General features: G+C 39.5%; 2 protein-coding genes across 10 annotated transcripts in view; both read right to left on the bottom strand.

Annotated features, from left to right (window-relative positions):
• Positions 1-5,719, bottom strand: part of DCLK1 (doublecortin like kinase 1) — a 235,471-nt gene extending 229,752 nt beyond the window's left edge. For 2 of the 4 annotated variants that reach the window (XM_054654896.2, XM_054654895.2), the window contains exons 1-2: positions 5,453-5,713; positions 2,032-2,421 (exon numbers count right to left, since the gene is read on the bottom strand). In XM_054654896.2, coding sequence (XP_054510871.1) covers positions 2,032-2,407 — 376 coding nt within the window. In that variant the 5' untranslated portion in view covers positions 2,408-2,421; positions 5,453-5,713. Of the gene's footprint in view, positions 1-2,031; positions 2,422-5,452 lie in introns of all 4 variants that reach the window. The other 2 variants (XM_077173779.1, XM_077173778.1) reach the window with 2 other exon arrangements.
• Positions 5,720-6,479: 760 nt separating this feature from the next.
• CCDC169 (coiled-coil domain containing 169) overlaps positions 6,480-22,202 on the bottom strand; it is a 65,159-nt gene continuing 49,436 nt past the window's right edge. For 4 of the 6 annotated variants that reach the window (XM_077173780.1, XM_077173783.1, XM_077173781.1 and 1 more), the window contains one exon: positions 6,480-6,659. In XM_077173780.1, coding sequence (XP_077029895.1) covers positions 6,485-6,659 — 175 coding nt within the window. In that variant the 3' untranslated portion in view covers positions 6,480-6,484. The remainder of the gene's footprint in view (positions 6,660-22,202) is intronic. The other 2 variants (XM_077173782.1, XM_077173784.1) reach the window with 1 other exon arrangement.

Genomic DNA, 22,202 nt, shown 5'->3' with positions numbered 1-22,202 from the left:
TCAATTCTTTATTTTCAAAACTGGTTCTGACTGGCTGCAAAAGGACTGGGCAAATCAACATTAACATCAATGAAACTTGCTTCTTGTTGAGCATACCAATCAAATAAGCAAATGCACAAAGACTGCTTTTAAACAGACGTTGATTAATATTGGTCTATCCTCCCAGAAATTGATTTTCTCTGGCAATTAAATACTGTCCTGACAAATATAGTTTTAACTGTGCCCTGAAATTGATAACATTGCTCCTCAGACCAGTTTCCTTTCCATTTCACTGCACCTCTGGCCCTAACCCCCAAACCTGTAACTTAGACAGACAATCCTGCCCCTTCAATTTTCTTTCTGAAGCATCTTCATGTTGCCCCCTACTTTCCTTTTTACACAAGGAAGATTATCAAGGATATCAGGTTCTCAATACTTAAAAAGCTTTCCTCTGCTGTGACACAAAAAGGAGACAACCCAATGGTGGCTGAACACCTGCTATGCAAAGCTGCACTCCTCTTTCAGGAGCCACATTTGCCATTACCCTTTTATTCTTCTCTCTCCATATTAGCCTTTTTCTGATCCTCTCATTACATCCTGGTACTGTAAGTTCTCTCACCTGGTGCTAAAAATGAAAATCACATAGAAATTACAATCTCTGTTACAATTCTAAATTGGCTGTCTGGTGGCTATCTATCCATTCTTTACTGGTTTGTCCATGGCAACACTGAGGCCACGGGTAGGATGGAAGCAAAAATGAATGAATTGTTCCACCTCTATTTTCTTGGAACACAATCAAGTACCTGCATTTGAACTTCATGGGTAAAAAACACTCTCATTTATAGCCATGTGATAGTCAATGCCTTCATACTCTGTACATTCTGATGTTTTACACTAGAAACCCACTGCAGTCCAGAAGCATTTCATGTTGGAAAAGCTACTTTAACTATTCTTAATACTTGAGAAAAGTACTATTAATTTTTTAAATTTAATATTCAAATTGATTAATGCTGACAGCTTCTTTTGGCAATAGAACTATCACTGAAGGAATGATAAATTTGTTCTCAATGGGCTTATTAATGATTGGCATGTCTGACATTTTACAGGTACCAAGAATTGTCAGCTCTGACTAAACCACTGGTGATGGTTTATACTGCAGGTACATGAGCTTTATTTAACAGACAACCTAAGAGCTCTACAGCTTCCTGAAAGGAGGTTGTAGCAAGGTGGGTGTTTTCTCTCCTCATAAATAACAAGCAATAAGACAAGAGGAAAGGCCTCAAGTAGAGCCAGAGCAGGATTAGATTGGGTATGAGGAAAAATTTCTTCATGGAAAGGGCTGTCAAGCACTGGAACAGGCCATCCCTGCAGGCTTCTAAGACATGCAGATGTGACACTTAGGGACATAATTTAGTGGTGGCCTTAGCAGTTCTGGGTTAATGGTTGGACTCAATTATGTAAGAGGTCATTTTCAACCTTACCAATTCTATGACTGGGGAAAAGGGACATGCTACAGAGGAAAAAAGTTTACAATCTACCCCAGCTGAATCAAGGCTACAATATTACTCTTTTAACAGGTGGCCAACTTTATGCCATGCAATGAGACGCTAGTATTTTACTTAAGACATATTTACCTGTAGAGAAGAGGTAGAGCTCTTCACTAGGCTCCAGAGACTTAAAAAACCAAAAACATCTGAACTGAATTTCACATAAGTTTCATTAGCACCACAGAACTTTTGAAGTTTAACAGACTAAACTCTCACTGGTTTGACCTTGCATCTTTATGAAAAGAAAGATTAGATGCAATCTTCAGGATACAGGACTATCAACACTAAGTTGAAAGGAAAAGGTTAGACACATTCAACAAGAAGGAAAGAAGTAGAAAGGCAACAATATTTCAAGGCGTCATTTAAGATATCCACAATTCTAGTCAGACCATTGAAAATCCTTCCTTTATCAATAAGAACACCATCACCTCTTTTTGAAAGACTTAAAAGATTAGACAAAGGCCAACTGAAACCTAACTTTACACCTCCAGATCTTACTGCTCACCTTCTACTAGCTGGTCCAAGGAGGAAATCTTCTTGGAGCCATCAATTGTGTAGATTGTTCTCACTCCCTGGGGCAGGTTCACATTGTCGGACAGAGTTCGGGTCAGGTCAGCCAGGAGAGCTTCAAAGGACCTGAAGCGGTCAGGGGAGATGGCGTATACAATCCCTTTGAAGTACCGGTCTCCGTTACGGTAGAAACGAACTTTCTTGGCTTTCTTCTCAGAGCTCAGGGTCTGTAGAGTGCGGGTTCGGTAAAAGCTGCAGTGGGCACTGTGGGTAGGGCTGGGCAAACCATTCACCCGGGACCCTCTGCCATATCGCTGAGCTTTATCACGCTCATCAAAATGCTCCAGCTCCATATCTCTCCCAAGGGACATCTTGGAAGTTCAACCTAAGGAATGCACAAGAGGAGAGAAAAAGCTTAAGAAACTTAGAAGTTTTAAGGGAGCTGAATTTAAGACTTCCTGTTCTATACAATGCTCTTACAAAGGACTACTTCCTAGGTTGAGAAAAAAAATTGAATAAAACCATGCTACAGTCACGTGGTCATTTCACACATAAGCCTCTTGCCACGCCTTAAGAATTACATTTAAGTTAGATGTCCTAATAACGTCACTCGTGAACCCAAATGCTAACGATAAGCAAACACTGAGAAGTGTTTGCTCAAATTCAGGATCTCGGAAAATGAGGTGACCAAGTTGACCTACTGGAAAAAAGGAATAAATGCATCAGCTTTCTACTTTTTCTCATGTTATATTCAGGGGCTATTTGAGTCTCATCTACCTTCTCAACTGTTCGCCCCCACTAAACTCTTGGTTCCAACTGTGATCTCAAGAGGTGTTGTTTCAGAAGGGCTGCCAGTTGCCAACAACTAAGTAATTAAGAAATTTTCAGAGGAATAGATCTGGCAGGTTGGCAATGAGAATCAGGACTATCACACATAGTGGGTCAATCCCAATGTTAAAAACTACCTTCATATTCCAACCATTGGTTTCCTCATAGCCTAAGCTTTGTAATACATTATTTCAGTTGTCTTTGCACAAATGCTTTTACATACTCTGAACCAACAGAAGGGCTCAAATGGCACAAAATTAAAGAAAAAATATATTAGGAGACAGTGTTTTCCAACGAGCAAGCTACTTCAGGGCTCTATGTCTTGCAAGATGTATTATTAATATCCTAAGCCTAATATTCAAATTGATTAAGGCCAACAGCTTCGTTTGCCATCACCAAAGGGGTGATAAAATCAGTGCCACTGAGCAAATAAGCAATCCGTGTCTCCCATGTTTGACTGTGAGAAACACCCCTCAGCCCTGACCAAAACAATCCCAGTTGTTCAATACAGTTTACATAAACAGAGGTTGACATGTTCTGAAATAAAATCTAGGAGGCAAATACTTCTGTTACTTTTTGACAACCAACACAAGACTAAATAATACAAAGTGCACATTAATCTTTGCAAACAAAAGACACAAAAATACAAAAAAAAATAGAATAATCAAAAGATCATTAGGTTCTAAACATATTCATTTTAATTTAGGAGCCACCTAGATTTGCAGTTGTCTGCAGAATGGTAAAGCACTGAAAATTTATTTATAGCACAGATACATAGACCTAATTTAGAAGTGGCCTCTCTCATTGATTTCCAATAAAAAGACAAAAAACCAGCAAGCACTAGCTTTGTTTCAACCACTCGTAATGATGTGACCATTAAGAAAAAAAAGATGCATTCAAACCAGCTGTAGCACAGTAGGAGAAAATAGAGGAAAACTTACAGATGCTCTTTGACTTGCAGAAGTTTGTATTAAACCAATGATTATACAGCTGGACCCTGATGCTGCAAAGCTGTAGGTGATGTGCTCAGCAACTTCTCAGAGCAGTCCATGTGCTGGACCAGCACAGGAACCTAAGGCAAATGTGGGGCCCTAGTGGAAATTATTTACCCTACTCTGGTTACAGCTCACAACTGACTTTGTTACACTGACACAGGATCATATGCTTATGTATAAATGCAGGATTTATATTTGTAAATCCTTCAGAAGTACCTACATATAGTACAGTGTATGTGTTTTCTTATATATGTAAAAAAAAAAAAGACTAATCTCTGCTTTTCCCATGCACACTACATCCCATTTCAGTGAAATGAACAAGAACATTTGCTGTGGCATTTCACTCTATAGGTTAAATGCAAAATACAGCTTTGTGGCCACATTTTAGGATTGAGAACACACCATCACTGCTTCCATGTTAAAAAAATTTTGTCAGTTATTTCAATTCCCATCCATTTCCAGTGAGAACCTGTTATTCAGATTTAAACAATCCCAGAATGCACAATTCAGAAACTGTATCTCTGAAGCAATTCCCGTGCCAAGAAAAATGGATTTTTCTTAGGTCTGCTGTTATCTTTGCTTAAACCATCTCTAATACACCCCCTTCAAAAAAAAAAAAAAAGTTTAGACAAAGATATTCTCTTTCAGCTTTATTAATTTTGGATGAGGGGCAAGAAGAAGTGTGAGTCACTGTCCTTTCTTCCACACGTTTATGCTTTTATCAATACTATCTGTAATTCCCAAATACATCCTTAAAGCAGAAATAGACCTCCCCTTTAGCTCCACAGTCCTAGTATGTAGAGAAAAGCGTGTCTAAACCACAAGGTCAGAGCAGACAAAGAGATCCTAAACAATTTGATCTGATATTTCCATTTATGTGTATAAATATATAGGCTTATACAGGCAGATACGCAAAAACGAGCAGACACGCCCCTGAAAAACCACCACGCCAACACTTCACACCCTAACATCCTAACATCTGTTAAAGAATTATTTATAATACAGGTGTGGATGAGCATTTCCATGAAAAAACCACGCATGCTGATAAAAAAAAACCAGCCACCACACTACGCCGCGATGTGACTGGGACCCAGCGCAGATCATAGGGCGACTAAGCAGCCGGATGATGACCAGTAGCCACCGGGGGAGGGCGGCGGGTCTGGTGGGGCAACACGGATGCATGCGGCAGCGGGCTCACGAAAAGATGGGGTCTATTCTGCGGGGGTAGGGGAACCGTGTGCGACACACGCCCATTCCTCCGGAGCTGGCACCGGGCACCTCAGCCCCCCGCGGGATGCCCGAGCCCCGGGGCACCCGGGGCAGCGCCGCGCCCGCTCCCCGGGGCCGGACCCGCTCCCGCAGCCCGGCACTCGCTCCCCGGGGCCGGACCCGCTCCCGCAGCCCGGCACTCGCTCCGCACCCGCGGAGCCGCCCGCAGAGCCCGGCAGAGGCCGCCGCCCCACACAATGGGCACAGGTGCATCGCTCCGCTCCGCGACCGCGCCCCGGCGGCCCCGCACGCCGCAGCCCCCGCGCAGGACAGGACAGGGCAGGACAGGGCAGGCATAGCCCCGGCCCCGGCCCCGGTGCTTACCTGTTCTCCTCAGCCTGGCGGGCACCTCCTCACTCAGACCTGCCGGCCGGGCGCGGAGGGAAGGCGGCGGCTCGGAATGGGAAGGGGCCAAAGAGCGGCGGCTCCCGCCCTCCCCCCGCGACCACCCGGCTGTAGGCGCAGTAGTTGCCGCAGAAAGCGGCTCTGCTGCCTTTGTTACGCCTCCCCTGGCTGTAGCGCGCTGCTGGGGAGCCCGGGCTGCAGCTGCTTCGCCTTTCTTCTGCTGCTGCCGGTTGCAGTGATTTGCATTAGCCCGGCCCTCATTGAAATGCGGCTCTTCACACCAGCCTCTCCCAGGCGCTCTCCAGAGGGCGGCGCCGCCGCCGCTGTCTCCCCCTCTCTCTCCCTCCCGTTGCGGGCCCGCTCTTCCATGGGCGCTGCGGGAATGCCGGAGCCGCTCCGGGCAGCGCGTCGGGTGCCAGCCGAGCCCTGCCGGGACCATCGGGCACCATCCCGGCGGGACCTCCCCGGGCCACATCCCGGCCCGCCCGGCGCCTCCCTCCGCCCCGGGCAGCCGCGACCCGGGAGACGTGCCCGATCCAGAGCTGCCTGTGCCCGGGGCAGAGCTGTGCCTGCCGAGGGGGGCATCTGGCCCGAGTCCGAAAAACGCCTTGGGAAGTAATTTTAGCAAATGGGTATGTTGGCACGTCCAGGAGGTTCGCCTGGGCGCGAGGTACTGAAATCCCACCGAGTTTCCAAAGCCCCATGACATGACTTGGGTGCTGAAGGTGGGATTGATGTGGAATTTAGGTATTAAAAGCAGGAGCTATGCTGATTCATACTACTCGCTTAGTTACAGCTGACCTTGGAGGTGACTAACTTCCATAGATGTTACAATTTTTAGGATGAAATTCTCAGAACATGTATTTGGCTAAAGGTATCTCAGGCTTCATCTGACTGAGTCACCCAACCCCTGAGCCCATCAGGTCTTGGAGGATGTTTGCCAAGTCAACCTTCACACAAAACTTCAGCCATACTTGATGCTTTCTCCTCATAGGCTTGTTATTCTTCACTTTAGTGTAAAAATTTCAGTGATGAGATCCTTCTCGAGATGAAGGAGATGGTTTGCTTCCCTTTGTGCAGCAAAGACTTCAGTCCTCTTCTGCTTGTCAGGTAAACAGCCTGTGGTCCAGGGGGACATGGAAGAGAAGAAAACATAGTGTGTCCCTTCTGTTGGAGCTGCTCCACTCTGAAAGAATTAAAAATGCATTAGATCAGAGAGAGGGAATTAGTCTGTAACCTCATGGTTATGGCACTCATTTGGGAAGGACAAAAGATGGCTTTGTGTGTCTGTATTACGGACAATTTATGTGTTTTATATCCATAAATCCAGAGACAATCAGTGGAGCAGGGACTTAAGCCCAGGGTGCCCTGCTCCCTTTGACAGACCTTTAATCAGAATAGAGGCTCCTGTTTAATCTCTCTGAAGGCACACCAAGCCTTCCATCTACAAAAAATGTAAGAGGCTCAAAAGAAGGGGATGGAGCACTCCCTTTCTTTTCTTTTCCCCCAGAGAAGTCCACATGTATGTTCTCAGGAGACAGGAGATTCCCTAAAGGAGAAAAATTAATTGTAGCCTTGTCTTCATCATCCTGGAGGAGTTTTTTAATCGCTAAAGAACAGAACAAACAGGAGTCTTCTGGCTACAGATTTTCCCCTAGATTTGAAAGAGAAATGAGCACCTAAAACCTTCAGAAAAAACCTCTGCTCAAATGAGTAATAGTATTAAAATACCTGAACATCAAAAAGAGTCAGAATTCAATGTCCAATTGCGTCCTCAGCACACTCTTACCACCTAGCTTAGTTTTTGTGGATCTTGTTCTAAGGCACTTAACTCTTCCCCTATGGACAATGAGGTGCAGAGTCACTACTATAAAGACTTGTTTTTCAGGTGCCAGTTCCTAAAAAATGAGCACATCCACATTGAATATTTCACCAGCTTTTTAGTCTGTTGTCTTTGAAAATGTCCTGGTCTGTGCTTAGACAAAACAGATACCAGTGATATTGGCAACTTTGGTGTATGCGGGAGGAGAATGGAAACTAATATTAAAAGAATTCTGGTAGTCTTACAACAAAACTATATTCTTTAAACTACTTCTTTTGTAGGTCAACAATCAAATAAAATATTCATGACAATCTTAAATGATAAGAAAAAGCAGACAATCACACAGATTAGAGATGGAAAATACCACTGTGGTCCTGAAAAAGGAGTGTTCTTTAACATTCTTCAGTGCTATTTTGTTCAGTTCATTGTAAATGTCTCATTTAAATGTCTTGGGGCTTCTGCTCCCCAAAGGAAACATCCCTTTAAAGTTGAATTCCTCCAATGATAAAGAATTTTTTTTTTTTCTGATGATCAGGTTAATGGAAGTTTCTTATGTTTCAACTCATTACTTCAGCTATAGTGCCCTGTATTCACGTACATAATTTATTTCTCCCATTGGTGTTTACATCTCTCTGGCATGTATTATTAACATCTTGCCTAAGTGTTCAAAATATTTCACAGATGTTCAAGAAAGACCTTCACTCTGACTATATCAAAAAAAGGTCAAAAGAAAAGAATACAGTATAAATTAAGGCAGGACTATAAACCCAGTAGGAAAGTATCTTTTAAAATATGTTGTTTTGTTCATTTGAAGTTTTGTGTCTAACATAAAGACACAACACAATAGTCTAGTCTGTTTGTCAAGCATTTTTACCATGCTTTTTTTTTAAAGCACTTTAAAATATTCTTTACCTTTTTTCTTGTGTTTGTTCTCCATTTGAATTAAAACAATGCTATTCCAAATAGAAAAAAAACTTGAATAAAACATTTCAACAGCTATAGAATAATCCTGTTAACAAAGTATACTGTTAATAGAAAATTGTCTTTCCTTGTTGGACAGACTTTGAAATATAGTGTATTTCTAAGACCCCTGTAAATGCATCTTTATAAACCACAGTACAGTCATTTCACTTTGGATAAAGTAACTTAGATTTCTCATCTCCATTGACCAAGTTTTTCAGATCTAAGAGTCTTCCAACAGGTTCAACTTTTCTGAACATTTGTCATTTTTGAGCACCTTTGTCAAAGTAGAATCAGATACAGTTATGTCACCACCCAACACTCCTGTATCTTGAAGGCTGTACTGAATGCTTTGGAACACTGTCCTGGGAGCTTCTCTTTAGTTGGCTAACCACTGTGACCCCTAATTCCTTTTCAGAGTCACTGCTTTCCAGGACACAGTCTCCAGTCTTCTAAACGTGACCTACATTCTTTGTTCATGCTGAATGACCTTGCATTCAGCTGTCTCAAAAAGCACGTTCAAATGATCCTGGCTCACTAAAGGATGTCAATTTCCCTACAGAAAAACTGTTTCTTCTTTGCATTATTTAGTGCTTTATGCATTTCATGTCATCTGAAAATTTTACCATTAATGTTGTTAAATATTTCTTCAGAGCCTCATAAATTTATGCAGCAGCAGAGGACAGCATTTTCTGAAATGCGGGGCTCAATCCCCCACAGCAGCGGTGTCAAGGGTGTGTTTACAGCCCACTCCACTTCTCATCAGAGAGGCACTCAGCTCTCAGGATGCCACACCAGGCCAAGGGAACTGGTGCTAAGGCTGCTGCATATGCCCAGCTCAGCAAACAGCCGGTGCCAGCTCCCAGCAGGGATCTGAGCAACTGGAGCGGCACCAGCCAGCTGGGCACTGCAGAGCCGTGCGCCGGCCCGGGCTGGGCTGGGAGTCTGGCACCAGCCTCACGTCGGGAAAAACCCACTTCTGAGAAACAGCAGAACCCTACAAATTCCTCCGGCATTACCCAAGGGATGGTGGTTAGCTGCCCATACTTGCATTTGTAGATCCGCCATTTAGCCGTTTCACAATTAATTATTGTGTGTTGCACTGATTTTGTACAATGCCAGTCACTTAATTAGGTTGATATACTGCAGGATGTCTGTCACTTTAGAGACACGTATGTCAGTGCAGTCATCTTCATCAATCATATCCAACAATTTCACCCAGAAAGCTTCCCAGTTTGACATGATCATAGTCACTAATCACACAATCATTTTTGGTATTGATTACATCAAATACCAGGACTCCATTTGTTTTACCTGCTAGTGATTCCAGTACATATAGAATTATAAAATCAAGGTCATATTTTTTGTGCTGTCCTTGGCTTTATCTATGTTCTACATCCTTAACATACTAGAATTTCTTGAATAGCAACATTAATTGTTCAGGCAGACCAGTAATAATTTCTTTTTAAATTACTCATGTACTTAAAATTATTTCCATATTATTTTAGGCAAAAACATATGGCATTCCTGACTGGAATGGGACCATATTATGAAGAAATATTAGTTGAATATTTCTGTCTGTTCTGCATTGTTATTGTAAAATTTCTCAGTGTTAATTTCTCATATGTTTGTCATTGATATTTCCTTTGAACAGACTTAAAATAATGGGCAAAAGAAAAGTTTTTGCTAGATTATTTGTCTTGTATTTCTCTTCATCAAGTCTGTGTTTAAAAAAAAACAATACTCTGACTGCACAACTGGATTTTTGAATCTGGTAAAATCATTCACTGTTCCAGACTTTTTTCCTTATTTGTTTTCTTATAAATGACTTCTCCAAGAAATTAATCGTTTTAAACTGCAGACCAGGAGTTAAGTCTCTTTACATAGAGCAGATATAATTACATGCTGGTCATTGGATAAAACATTCTTAAAGTTACTTCTACATCTTTTTTCCTCTGGAAAGAGGTCTCATTTTAAAGGGAACACATTCAGTATTGGAATGTTATCTTATTTCACTTTCTGATATTCCATGGATGCTTTAATTATGTCAAAGAAAGGCCTTCAGCTGAAGCATGGCTTGTTAGACTTATATCTTTTATTTTTCTTTCAGACATATTATTTCAGGTATGAGTAAGGACATGTTTAAAGAGCTTTTTTGCTGATTTGATTTGCCTGTATTGGTTACCATATTAAACCTAAAGCCCTGTCTTTTGGGTTTATAAATTATAAATGAACCATCCATGTGGCAGGTCAAATCCTGCCTGTGAAACAGCTCTATCCATCTCCAAATATTCTCCATCATCATGTATAGATGATGTATAGAAAAATATATATTTGAGTAAACTCTTCCTATAATTTTTCTCCTTTGTTCCCAAGAAGCTGAATTTAAATAATTCTGAAATGTAGGATCTGAATTTTTGCTGGTCTTTGGTTTAAACAAGTTAAACAGAATTGATATTCTTTTCTGACTGCTAACCTTTAGCAGAAGCAATTTAAATAATTTAGAATATGTATGTTAACAATAACCTCAACTGAATCTCAGTGGTATTCACATGCTCTAGGCTGAAGATTTCAGGACTGTCTTTTTCATTTGGAGAGACAGCTGGAATGTTTTATGAATTTAAATGCACAAACTGCTTTGTTTTGTTTTGGTTTTTTGTTTGTTTTTTAATGACCTAAGAACAGCATATGTGGTAGTTTTGTTTACCAGCATTTTTAAAATGAGTTAGAGAGGCTAGGGTTGCGATACAATTTTTACAAACATTACTTTTAAAAAGGAGATGCTTCCCAAAAGAATTTAGAGTGTAAAATTCTTCACCAACTCTTGGCACTTTTGAAGTAAAGCCCCAAATAATACATTTTTGCCAAGTGGGTCTTGTCAATCAGAAGAGGGCTGGAATATCACAGTAGCTCAGGCACGATTTTATGAGGAGAGGGAGGGAGGGATGGATGTAAGCTCATCCTCGGGTAGGTAATCAGCCAGTGTGTGTCCCAAGTCCCTAAGGGATATGTGAGGGACATCAACAGGAAACACCAGGGAAAACCTCAGGTGAAAACCTCAGGAGGAGAAATGAAGTGGGAAGACTTTAGCGACACAAGAAATGCCTCAAATTTTCACTGCATAGGAATAGTGTTTTCACCTTCTAGATATTATTTTTTGTGTCACACTGGCCATGTGAGGTTGTCGAGCAGTGTCTGCTGGGTTCCACAGCTCCTGTTACAACCCAGATCTGATGCTTTGGCCATTTTTCTGGGTGAGGATATGGATGCCATCCTCTCTCACAGTCCATTCCCAGCTTAGGGGTGTAAGGCAAAGCTCTTGCTGTAACTGCTACTCCTTACATTGTCTACACTGATGGTCCTTCCACTCAACCACCCCAGGACAAAGAGCTGCCGCAGGTAGAACTAATTCCATTGCTTTTAATTAAAGATTTATCTACATTATTGCTGAAAGTAAAATTCTGATTAATTTATAGGATATTCAACCCTCAATCTATCATGGTAATCTTAGAGATTTCAGCCTAATCGTCTAATACCATCAATGCATGCATAAATAGTAAATATTATTTTAAGATGCTGAGCAGGAAATAATTTTATTTCCAAATTATTTAAAACATAAGGTCTAGAGAAAGTCTTTAATAATATCTCTGGTTATGCTAATTTGGCCATTCTTAGCTACCATAAGGTTGGTAAAGTTCATCAGGTAAAAGACAAAAAACAAAAGGATCACATATATCAATCCTAAATATTGCTAAAAAACCTAAGGTAATATACAGGCAGTGAAAGTTTTGTGTCTGACAGAGCAGGCTGTTTTAATTAGCAGTGTTTTAATGGAATAATTGTGACTCTTGTGGCAACATGACTTAAGGTAAAATTGGATCAAAGTATAATATTCCACAGTCATCCCAGATTATGTCAGGGATGCACAGACAACTAAATCAGCATACACAGAGGAAAAAGAATGAAAGTTGGAGACTCTCTGAGAGGAGCTAAACAGCCAGTAAATGGAGAAGGCATCTAAATGTAGCTGACAGTCTTCCCATCTTCCCCCAGAGAAAGGACTTAAATACTTAAAACTGAACTCAGACTTTAGAAACCTAAATACAAAACTGAAATCATCCCAACATACTACCCTTCTGGACAGGTCCAGGCACTTCCAGTTCTACTGTACCAAACCAGAATTAGCCCAAAATTCTTCAAAAACTTGACCTTGAAAAGTCTGCAGCCAGTCTAAAGGACAATGATCTGGGATCATTCAAAATTAAATAACTTTAAGAGCCGCTATTTTAGAATTACTTGTTAAAAAATGTGAGGCAAAAGCTCTGGGCTGGCATAGATTGATGTTTTCTGTAATTTTAAAAGTCTCTGGATTGTCAGCTCAGTCCTTTGATAATAAATAGAGCCACTGTAATCTATAGGGTAACCATGTTTGTGGAGGGAAATTAATGAGGTCTAGAAGAGAGTAGGGTAGCTGGTCAATAACTTTTTTTCTGCTTGTCCATGTATGTAGTTACATTTTGAAGGTTTAGGTGCAGTCAATGTGAAATAAATTCACATATAGCATTACAGAAAAATTTTGATAAAAAGATGCTGTTGCTATTAATAGCCATAAAGAAGTCAAAGAGAAATCTTAAGATTACATTCAAATAATTGTTGTTAGAAAGGAAATTGGTATTAAGAAAGTTAATCCACATGCTCTTAGATAGTAACAAAACAAAATCTAATTTGCCATGAAAATGAAATTCAGAGTCCTCTGTTTTGAAGAACTAATTAATTTTGCTTTAGTACACAGAAGTTTAGTGTAAAATATCCCTTGAAAATTTATAAGAAAGGCTGCTTTACATAAACAGAATTATTCCTCATTAAAGCTTTAAAGAACCATAAATTGTGTATAGTTTAAGTTTGTGAAGCTTCAATAAAGGAAGTTATTGTGGAAAAATAGCATTTCTTTAGGGTTAACAATTAATTGATCATGGCATTAAAACTTGTCTTTTCTTTCTTCCTTTTTGGGTGGTGAAGGCCTAGGGGAAACTGCCCCCAGACAATTCTTGTTTTCTTTCCTCGGTTTATTTTTACCAGGGTTATTACATTAAGAATTATCCAAATAACAAAAAAACACTTCTAAGTTTAAAAAAAAAGATTGTTTTCTCTTTGTTTTTAATGGCGCTCTGGAGCGCCATTATAGAAGCAATCAGACATTAAGAAGATATGTGAAGCTTCCATGGACTCAGAAGCTGTCATGGAAAGTTTCCACCATTTCTCAATCATTTTAATTCCACAATTATCAGAGAAGAGGAAGATCTTCTCTTTCCTTTTTCAGCTTCCTTTTAAAGTATTTCTAATTCTTTTATTAAATTTCCTTTGTAAGAGATCTCTCACAGTGATGTCAAAATTTCCATAAGTCAAAGTTTCCCTGTAAAGCCAGGAGACAAACACACATTTCTCAGTCTGTAACACTGCTGTCTGCTGGGATGGTAACATGTCACTTTTCTAAGTAGCAAGTTATTTTGAGATTGAAGAGCAACCAGTGTCACGGTGGCAGAGAAAGATTCAGCTAAGCTTTTTTTTTGGGTCACTGAGTCTGCCTTCATTTGTCCTCTGTAGAACCTCACAGTTCTCCTATCCCTCAAGCAGTCTTGGAGCTGAAGCACTCTATCATCCATGACTTACCCAAAAGGATTGGGTGAGTTTGAGTCAGTAACCTGTGAAGTGTCACACAGTGAAGCAGGTCCTGCCTCTCCTCTTTATCTCTGTCTGTCCCTCATGCATTTGTGCAGTGTAGCACTTTGCTTTCCTAGCCTGACTATCATGTTCCCCAGAGGATATCTTAGCTCTGCAGTTCCTCTCTTCCCTGCCTTCCTCCCTCGGCTCAATCACATGCTATAAGGTGCCAGACACAACCCACACCATACCCCAGTCTGTACTGCTCTCTCATGCACAGGAGAAAATACTTCAGGAATGTACAAAGATGTGAATCCTTGTTAAAAACAAAATATTATTTATTTCGAAGAAGAAATAAAGCAAGAAGAAATAAAGAAATAAAGAAGAAATAAAGAAGAAATAAAGAAGAAATAAAGATACATTTACTCCAGAAACTGAGGGGAGCATATGAAAAGGGGAGGGAATTAAAATGAAGTTGATCATAAAGCTGAGATTTTCCTTACTATGCATGTTACCATGTCAATTCTTTTTAATAATCTAAAGATATGTTTACATTACTTTAAGCCACAAAATTTTGTGATAGTCTTCCTTGAAGCCTCAGTTTTATCCAAATATATCAAGAAATGTTGACTATGTCTCAGTTTTGTCCTTGCAAACTTTTTTTCCCTCTGGCTTGCAGGGCCCTTTTTCTGCCCTGCTATCATTATGTCAGCCTCAAGCTATGTCTCTTCAGTCTCAAGCTATGACTCTTCTGGCCTTGCCCTCTTAGCAAGGGTCTTCAGGACCTATGGCTGTGGTCACTGACCCTTAACAGCTTATATGTCTGTAAGAGTAGCTACACCGAGGTTCTTTTCTGCCTGTTTCCTCAGGCACAGTGCTGCCAGATGTCTGAATATAGCAAACATCCCATTAACCAAGAAAAACACATAATCTCTCTCGGAACAGCACTAAATTTAACATGGTCATTAAAAAAATGCTGCTAGGGATTCATTTCATAGACCTGCTACTGTTCTGCAGCCTACAAAACAAAAGACTAGCATGCCATCTTAATTACACCAAATAATTATGAGTTGCAATCAGAGACTCTTAAGATACATTTACTCCAGAAACTGAGGGGAGCATATGAAAAGGGGAGGGAATTAAAATGAAGTTGATCATAAAGCTGAGATTTTCCTTACTATGCATGTTACCATGTCAACCTGAGTTATGCAGCATCACATTTGAGATCTATTCAAGACCCCTTCAAAAGCTTAGCAACTAACCAGGATATTATAGATGGATTTTCAGCTGATTTTGACATCTTTTGCATGATAAATGCTACTTAACCACATTCTTTTTCTGGTTTAATATCAAATACAACTGAGCAAATGTTTAATTATATCCATGCAGATGGTTTATTATGTAAGAGATAATTACTTGTCCCACTTTTAAGTACTAAACCATTCAGAAAACATGAGGCACAATCATTTTAAGACAGCAAGTAACTTAATATAAAGTATTATTTCTTGCTCATAGCAGAGAAGAACATGAAACCTCAATATCCTCTATGTGTATAAGTCTCAGATGTTTTAATGGGGATTCTTTTATGTTACTGTGTGAATATTTCCCCTGTTCTAGCTGCCTTCTTAATGTCAGCATAGCTTTCCACTGCTGTCTGACAGTGGCCTAAAGCCTTTCATTGAAAATTGAACCAATGTAAAGTTTGATAGCTAATCTTTCAGAAAATGCACCTTTCTTTATTTTTAAGTACTTAAATATATATAATGTTCTTTATAATTTAAAATACCTTACATGTGTTATGAGAAGTATTAGTTACAGTTTCAGCATAGATTTGAGCATTATATAAGCTGGTACACAACAAAAGTTAGTAGATATATGCTATTAAAGAATTTCAACATTTTTACCTGTTTCCCATGTTAGTTGAGCTACTTAAATGTTTTGATGAACAAAAGATGCAAAAAAATGACTTAAAAGCAAAACAAATGTATCGGCCTGAAATTGTTTAAATTTTCACTCTTAGTAAAGAACCTGGACTTATTTTAGTAAAACACTGTGTTAAACCTGCAAAAGGGAATAACTCCAGAAGTGATAAATCCATTGCACAATATTGTGATAATCACTTAACTAGATGAAAGTCACCAATAAATTTACCATCAGATGCAGAAAGTTCCAATAATTTAAAGTCACTAATAAATTTACCATCAGATGCAGAAAGTTCCTTCACTCTTAAGACAAATGCTGAAATAATTGTTCTCAGAGCAGCAGAGCAAATGGAGTTTAGCCAGTTGCACTTCTTGCCTATGTTGTTTCTTGGATGTCCAATGATGAGAAAGTTTCCTAATCTTTTCCTCATCACTGACACAAACACTCTCTCTCTATTCAGGTGTCTTATTTCATAACATTTTCTGGAATTCAAAACAGTTTAGTTCTCTCCTCTTCTCCAGTTTGATTACAGTTTCCAGTGCCTGCAGATGATCAGGAGGCAGTTGATGGACATGACTTGTTCAACAAGGGCAGCAAGCTGGCAGTGATCCTCCAGGAAGTGTGAAGAGTCTCTGTGGAAGAATGGTGGGTTCATACCTTATCACTGCCAAAGATGCACTGAAAGTTCAGGTAGGTGCTCAGTTGACAGTGTTTGCTCCTTAATTTAGAGCAAATTAATTTTTAATTGAGGATCACTGAATTTTATGAGTTTCATATCTTTAGCTAAACCACTAGAGAAAATCTCTGCCTCAGCAAATGTCTTCCAGACAGATCCATTTATGCAATCCCTGCATGTTCTTTGGGCAGCTCAGCATATTCCCCAAGCATCCATAATCTCAGTAAGAAAATTGTCTTCCTATGCTACTTCATATTCCAGAATGAAAGTAGGACTACAGAATAATCAACACTCCCCTCTGGCTCATTTAAGTTCTGTTACATTTGCACACAGATAACATGCAGGAACATAACCATACTGCCTACTCACTCAAACATGTAATTCCTGGGCTGTGGTTTCCAGGGATGCCATCTTTTATCTAATCCCTGATGATGCTGGATACAGAAGTAGTCCAGCAGAAGGTGGGTATCTGATCCCAGGATTACTTATGTTGCTTTCTGTTTTCTCCCTTTCCACTGGCAAACAAAATTAGGGAGCAAGAGTGAGAAAGAAGCAAAGGGCAAAGGTGGATTATAAAGGAAGAAAAAAAATCAGAATCATAATTACTTTTCAGTTGTGTGAATAGTTTTGAAAAATGTACCTATAGCAAAAGCTGTGCTTTTGTCAGGCTTATGAGACAAAAATAATATTGTTAGAAGTTGATAGCTTTATTTTGCAAGGGAGCTGAAGTGACCCTATACAAACTAAGGCTGAACTCCATATTAAGATGAATCCTTGAATATCTGGTTTGAAAAATGCTTTTTTCTCCTTTCTCATTAAACAGGGATTGCTTTATTGTTGCTGGGCATACACAGTGAGTCCTTCAGTTTCCCCACGGCCACATAGTGTATAGTGCAAAGCTGGAAGAATTGCCCTAGATTCTGCACCCTTTCTGCCCTTCTGTCTGTGTAAGAAGCCATGAAAACTGCAGAAAGAAATGTTGTAATAGCCATTCTCCTGAACTCCCTGCAGAGTTTTTGGTGTTCATACTTTTTCATTCTACAGCTAGAGAGGAAACATGAAGCTTCAGGGTGTGAAAGAATAAAACAGGCACAAAGCTGGATGAAGAAAAAAGAGGAAACAAAGTAAAGATAGGCTTTAAAACTTATGCTGCATATTTTAGTATTATAACTATGTGTGATGACAATATGCCTGTAAAAAACCACCGGTCTAATCAGTAGGAAAGTATGCTCTTATGTGTGTCTAATATAATATGCTCTGAGAGATGCAAGTTAAAATGAAACTTGTGAGTATAGGTTTTAAAGAGCACTAATTTCCACCCATGATGGGTCAACCCCATCTGTATTTCACAGTGTGCAACTTAAAACAAAGTTTTAAGTATGCAGTGTATGTCTACCAAACTTAAGTAAAGCAAGTTTATTAGATAATACTCTGAATAAATGATGTACATGATTGGTTTTGTTACAAGATACTATAGATTAAAATACTCTCCTTTAGGTACATAAGGAGCCTGGCATGTTTTCCCACAAATAAGATCTAGCAGACAAAAGCAGAACAGGTATTTTCCTGAATTTATGAAAATTTAGATACATGTATGTGCTGAGAACTGAGGTACTGCATAGCTATATGGCAAAGAGGGGGTGATTGCCATGTGGAGGCTGAGAGGAAGAAACAGGCTGCTGTGTTGAAACTTGAGGGGGAGAGTGGTTATACAAAGATGAAAGACAAGGTACTGCCTACAAGCCTGATAGAAGAAGATATACTTTGGGAAGAATCAGTGATAATGAGACATAAACAGGAAAAGGAAATGTACACACATCAGACACAATGCAAAATAAGACAAGGGAGGTTAATGGTTTAGTATCTGTACAGATCCTCTTATGTTGTATGTCCTAGCCTCTCCATCCCTTTTATTGTAAGTTTCTTATATGTATTTTTTTTCCCCCTTGGATACAAGAATGAGCTAAAATTCAAAGTAAAGCAAATTGCCTTGTTTGGGTTTTTTGTTTTGTTTTGTTTTGTTTTTAAAAGATTTAAAAGGAATTTTGCCTGTCCCAAGCAACCATAATCTACCCCTCAGAGAGCCTGGGTCAAACCTATAACATATATAATATATGTAACATACCTGCTGTTTGAGAGGTACAGCCCATTGGTTTCTCAGGCTTTCATTTGGAAATGTTTGCCATGGTGTGATTTGTGCACTACTCACAAGCATCTGCTTCCTATATTAACAGTGCTAAAGAAAATACTGCCATTTATTTTATGATTCACTGTATTGCAGTGGGGGCCTTTGCACGTGACTGTAATACAAATGGCATATAAATAACCCCTAAAAGCAGAGGGGGGTTGTAATGGGCCACTGGTATAAGATATTCTCTTATCTTCTTAGTCCCAGTTTATGTTGTATTTGGGGAGTTCTTATTCTCACAAGTATTAGGTTATGTGTCGAGTGTAAAGGCATTTATAAAATTAACAGTTCTATTATACCAACAAATGGAAACTGGCATCAGTTGTTAATCAGACCAGTAGCCTGTGGAAATGAGAACTGCGTGATAATGGGAGAGGGGGCTATGTGTGCACATTGATCTCCCTCCCAAGCACTCTGGAAAGCCTATTGCCACAGAATACCCAGGCTTTAGCAGAGGGAACGTGGCTGTGTCTTGCCATGACCAACAGAAGGTAAATAGTTTACCCTTCTGGGCACACAGCTCTGAGTGTACAGAATGACAATACCAGGTCTGCCTCAAGCAATGACAGACAGCAAGCATCTTCTCAGCTTAGTTTCTACCCTAGATCCTCCTAAAGCTTTAATCCTAAAGCTTGTCCTTCAGCCTGGTGCACCTCTGTGGTCATCAGATACTGTCTAATTGTCTGTTTTGCTTCTATTATCCTGGTAGAATATATTCATGAAGTATCCCTACGTATCCGTGATGGCAGGCTCAGAGTCTCTGCTGTCTTCTTTGCAGACACAAATTTGCAAGACAAAATGAAGAACTATGATGAGAGCCTCTAAATATTGTCTCACTTTCCCCAAAAGGGACAAATGAAAACTAAATAAGAAAGGAAAGCTTCCACTCCTCTCATAAGGATTGTTTTTACAGCCCTTGGTTATGAAATTTCAAGGACTGGACATGTGTGTCTGAAATTGCATTCCAGATTTCTAAGAAGTGTCTTCAGAAGATCTTTGTTGAATGTTTTCTTTCTAAGATTGGATTTGAAAAAGAGGTGAGGGGATACATTTTCTGTTTATGTTTCATGTTTTATATTGACTGCAGCTGCAAAAAGGCATCATCAGATTGGAGATGTTTGGAAAGTAATATTTCTGCTGATCACATTAATTGTAAAATAAAACCAAGTCAATTCTCCTTAGATTTGAAGCATCTTCCTCAGTAAATACAGAAACTGAACTTTGATGTTCAGCAAGTGATAGAAAGAATGCTTAGATGAGGAATCTGTAAAACAAAAAGGTTTGTTTTCTAAAAATAAATAAAGAAGCAGTTTCTAAGTAATGAAGACAAATAGAGAACAAATTTTAGAGATATAAGATGAGGAAGACATCCAAAAGTAGAGCTGAGCATGGGTGAGATACAGGACAGATAATGCAATTATTAAAAAAAACAAACCAGAATTATGACTTAGCAGAACATTTACCTATATGCTGATTGGAGCATTTGCTGATTGATTTGTGTGAAGGTATACTTAAGCCTGCTAGAAATCAGTAAACCTAATTACTTACTTAAAACTTTGCCTTTAATTAAACTGTACACAGATTTTTACTTTGTTTAGAAATAACATAAAATATCATGTATGCCTAGTAGCTTTAAGAAAGTGCTAGGGATTGAAGAAAAAAAGGGAATTATATAAGGAAAGATTTTATGTGCTGCTCAAAACTGTGAGAACACTCTGGTGAATGAAGTCAGCTTCTCTAAAGCATAGCCAAGTTTGCAGAGCTGAAAAGCTGTGTTGAGATGTTCATCTTAGGTTTGCACATTTATATTAAAGAAAATCCCACTCTGATTCAGCACATTGCTAACAGTAGCAGAATTCTTAATAAAATTTCAAGGGTTGGAGGAGCAGTAGATCTTTGGCATATAAATGAAAGCTGGGGATGGATATAACAAAGTGTAGTTTAACTGGACACTGTTTCCCCAGATCAAAAAAAGCATCCATTTTGTTATAGGTAAGTATTTTGAACCATGGGGACTTTGAAGTCACTGTACTGCAGATGTTTTTATTTAGAGGTTGTGGTAGAACAAACCTATACCACTTTTACTCTGAACACAGTTTGGGACCCAGTGCAAAAAACACCTGAGTACACAACTAATCACTAAGACCCAATGGAGCTGTTTGCATTAGTAAAGTAATATTATTGAAGAAGTCTATGCCAAAGACTTTCTGTGGAATGATACACATTAAAGTGTGTGGATACCACATCAAGGTAAAAAACAAATTAAACAGGCTCTGTGGGACCAAAGCAAAAATATTTTCTGCAGTAGAGTGGAGCAGCGTAGGGGAAGTTCTGTAGGCAGCTTGTTGCCAATAACACAATTGTGAGTTTGACATCAGTTGCCTGAATAACTGGTAAAGCTTAGTATCTTTGGCTGTACCTGCATTTCTAAATGCATTTCCTACAGGGACACACCTGCATTCCCAGTTGCAGGATGGCTCCTGTCCACACTGGGACTTCCCCTGCCTGAACAAGCTGGCTGCATCCAAACTAGCCCTGGGCTTCCTTCTTGGGGACCTACATGGTGCCCTGGTTGCTGAGAAACACAATTGGTTTTTAATAGATTGCATATTCTAGTAGAAATTGAAATAAATTGTTTCAGCCTATCAAGATCTGTATTTTTATAACATGAAACAGAACTAATGTATTACCTCTTTTGGGGAGACATGTAAGGCTGCTTGAGGCTGCAAAGCCCGCTGAGACTGGGTTGCAAGAATGTAATGCAGGAGTTAATAGCTTGTGTAGGGTCATATCATCTTTGGAGAACACTTTTTGTACTGAATTATCCCCAGAACGGCACCTAGACTTTATTTTGTGGGGAAGTAAACCTTTCAGTCCAAAGGAGTGCTTACCCAAACCAGAATACACAATAAAAGATGATCAGGGAGCCAAGACCCAGAAGACAACTGGAGGAGTAGGATACTTGGTAGTTCTAAGGAACCCCTAGAGAAAAGGTTATGAATACACAATTCCCTATTAACCATTCAGAGAGCCTAATAGCTCTCTGAAAAAATATAAACAAGTCACCTGTGAAAAATGACAATATGAATCTTATTGCTTTTCCTCATTCAACTGCTGCCATATAAAATGGTTTTTGTTTGACAATCTCTCTCTCATGGTATCCCTCTAGTATTAAAAATAAATGCATTTTTAGATTATTTTGCCATCTGCTCTTCTTAGAGGCTCAGGCTGACTTTTAACAAGAAATACCATTTCAAAGAAATCTAACTCAGTGCCTTGCTGTAAATTAATTACAACTCTTTGTAATTTTCCTTTAGCACTGCTCGTGTCACTGGAATCAACCATTTAAATGGCACGAGGGTTACAGATATCAGCTTCAGCAATTCTGTAATTATGAAAGGCAGTTTTTTATCTCCTGTTTTGAGAAGTAAAACAATTTAATTAATCATACAAGTAGGTATGAGGAGCTCAGAAAGGTGTGAGCTGAGTACTAGGAGAT

This window comes from Agelaius phoeniceus, chromosome 2 (genome assembly GCF_051311805.1).
Source record: "Agelaius phoeniceus isolate bAgePho1 chromosome 2, bAgePho1.hap1, whole genome shotgun sequence".
Taxonomy (NCBI): Eukaryota; Metazoa; Chordata; class Aves; order Passeriformes; family Icteridae; genus Agelaius; species Agelaius phoeniceus.
Note: the sequence above shows the minus strand (reverse complement) of the source record. Positions and strands in the feature narration are given on the sequence as shown.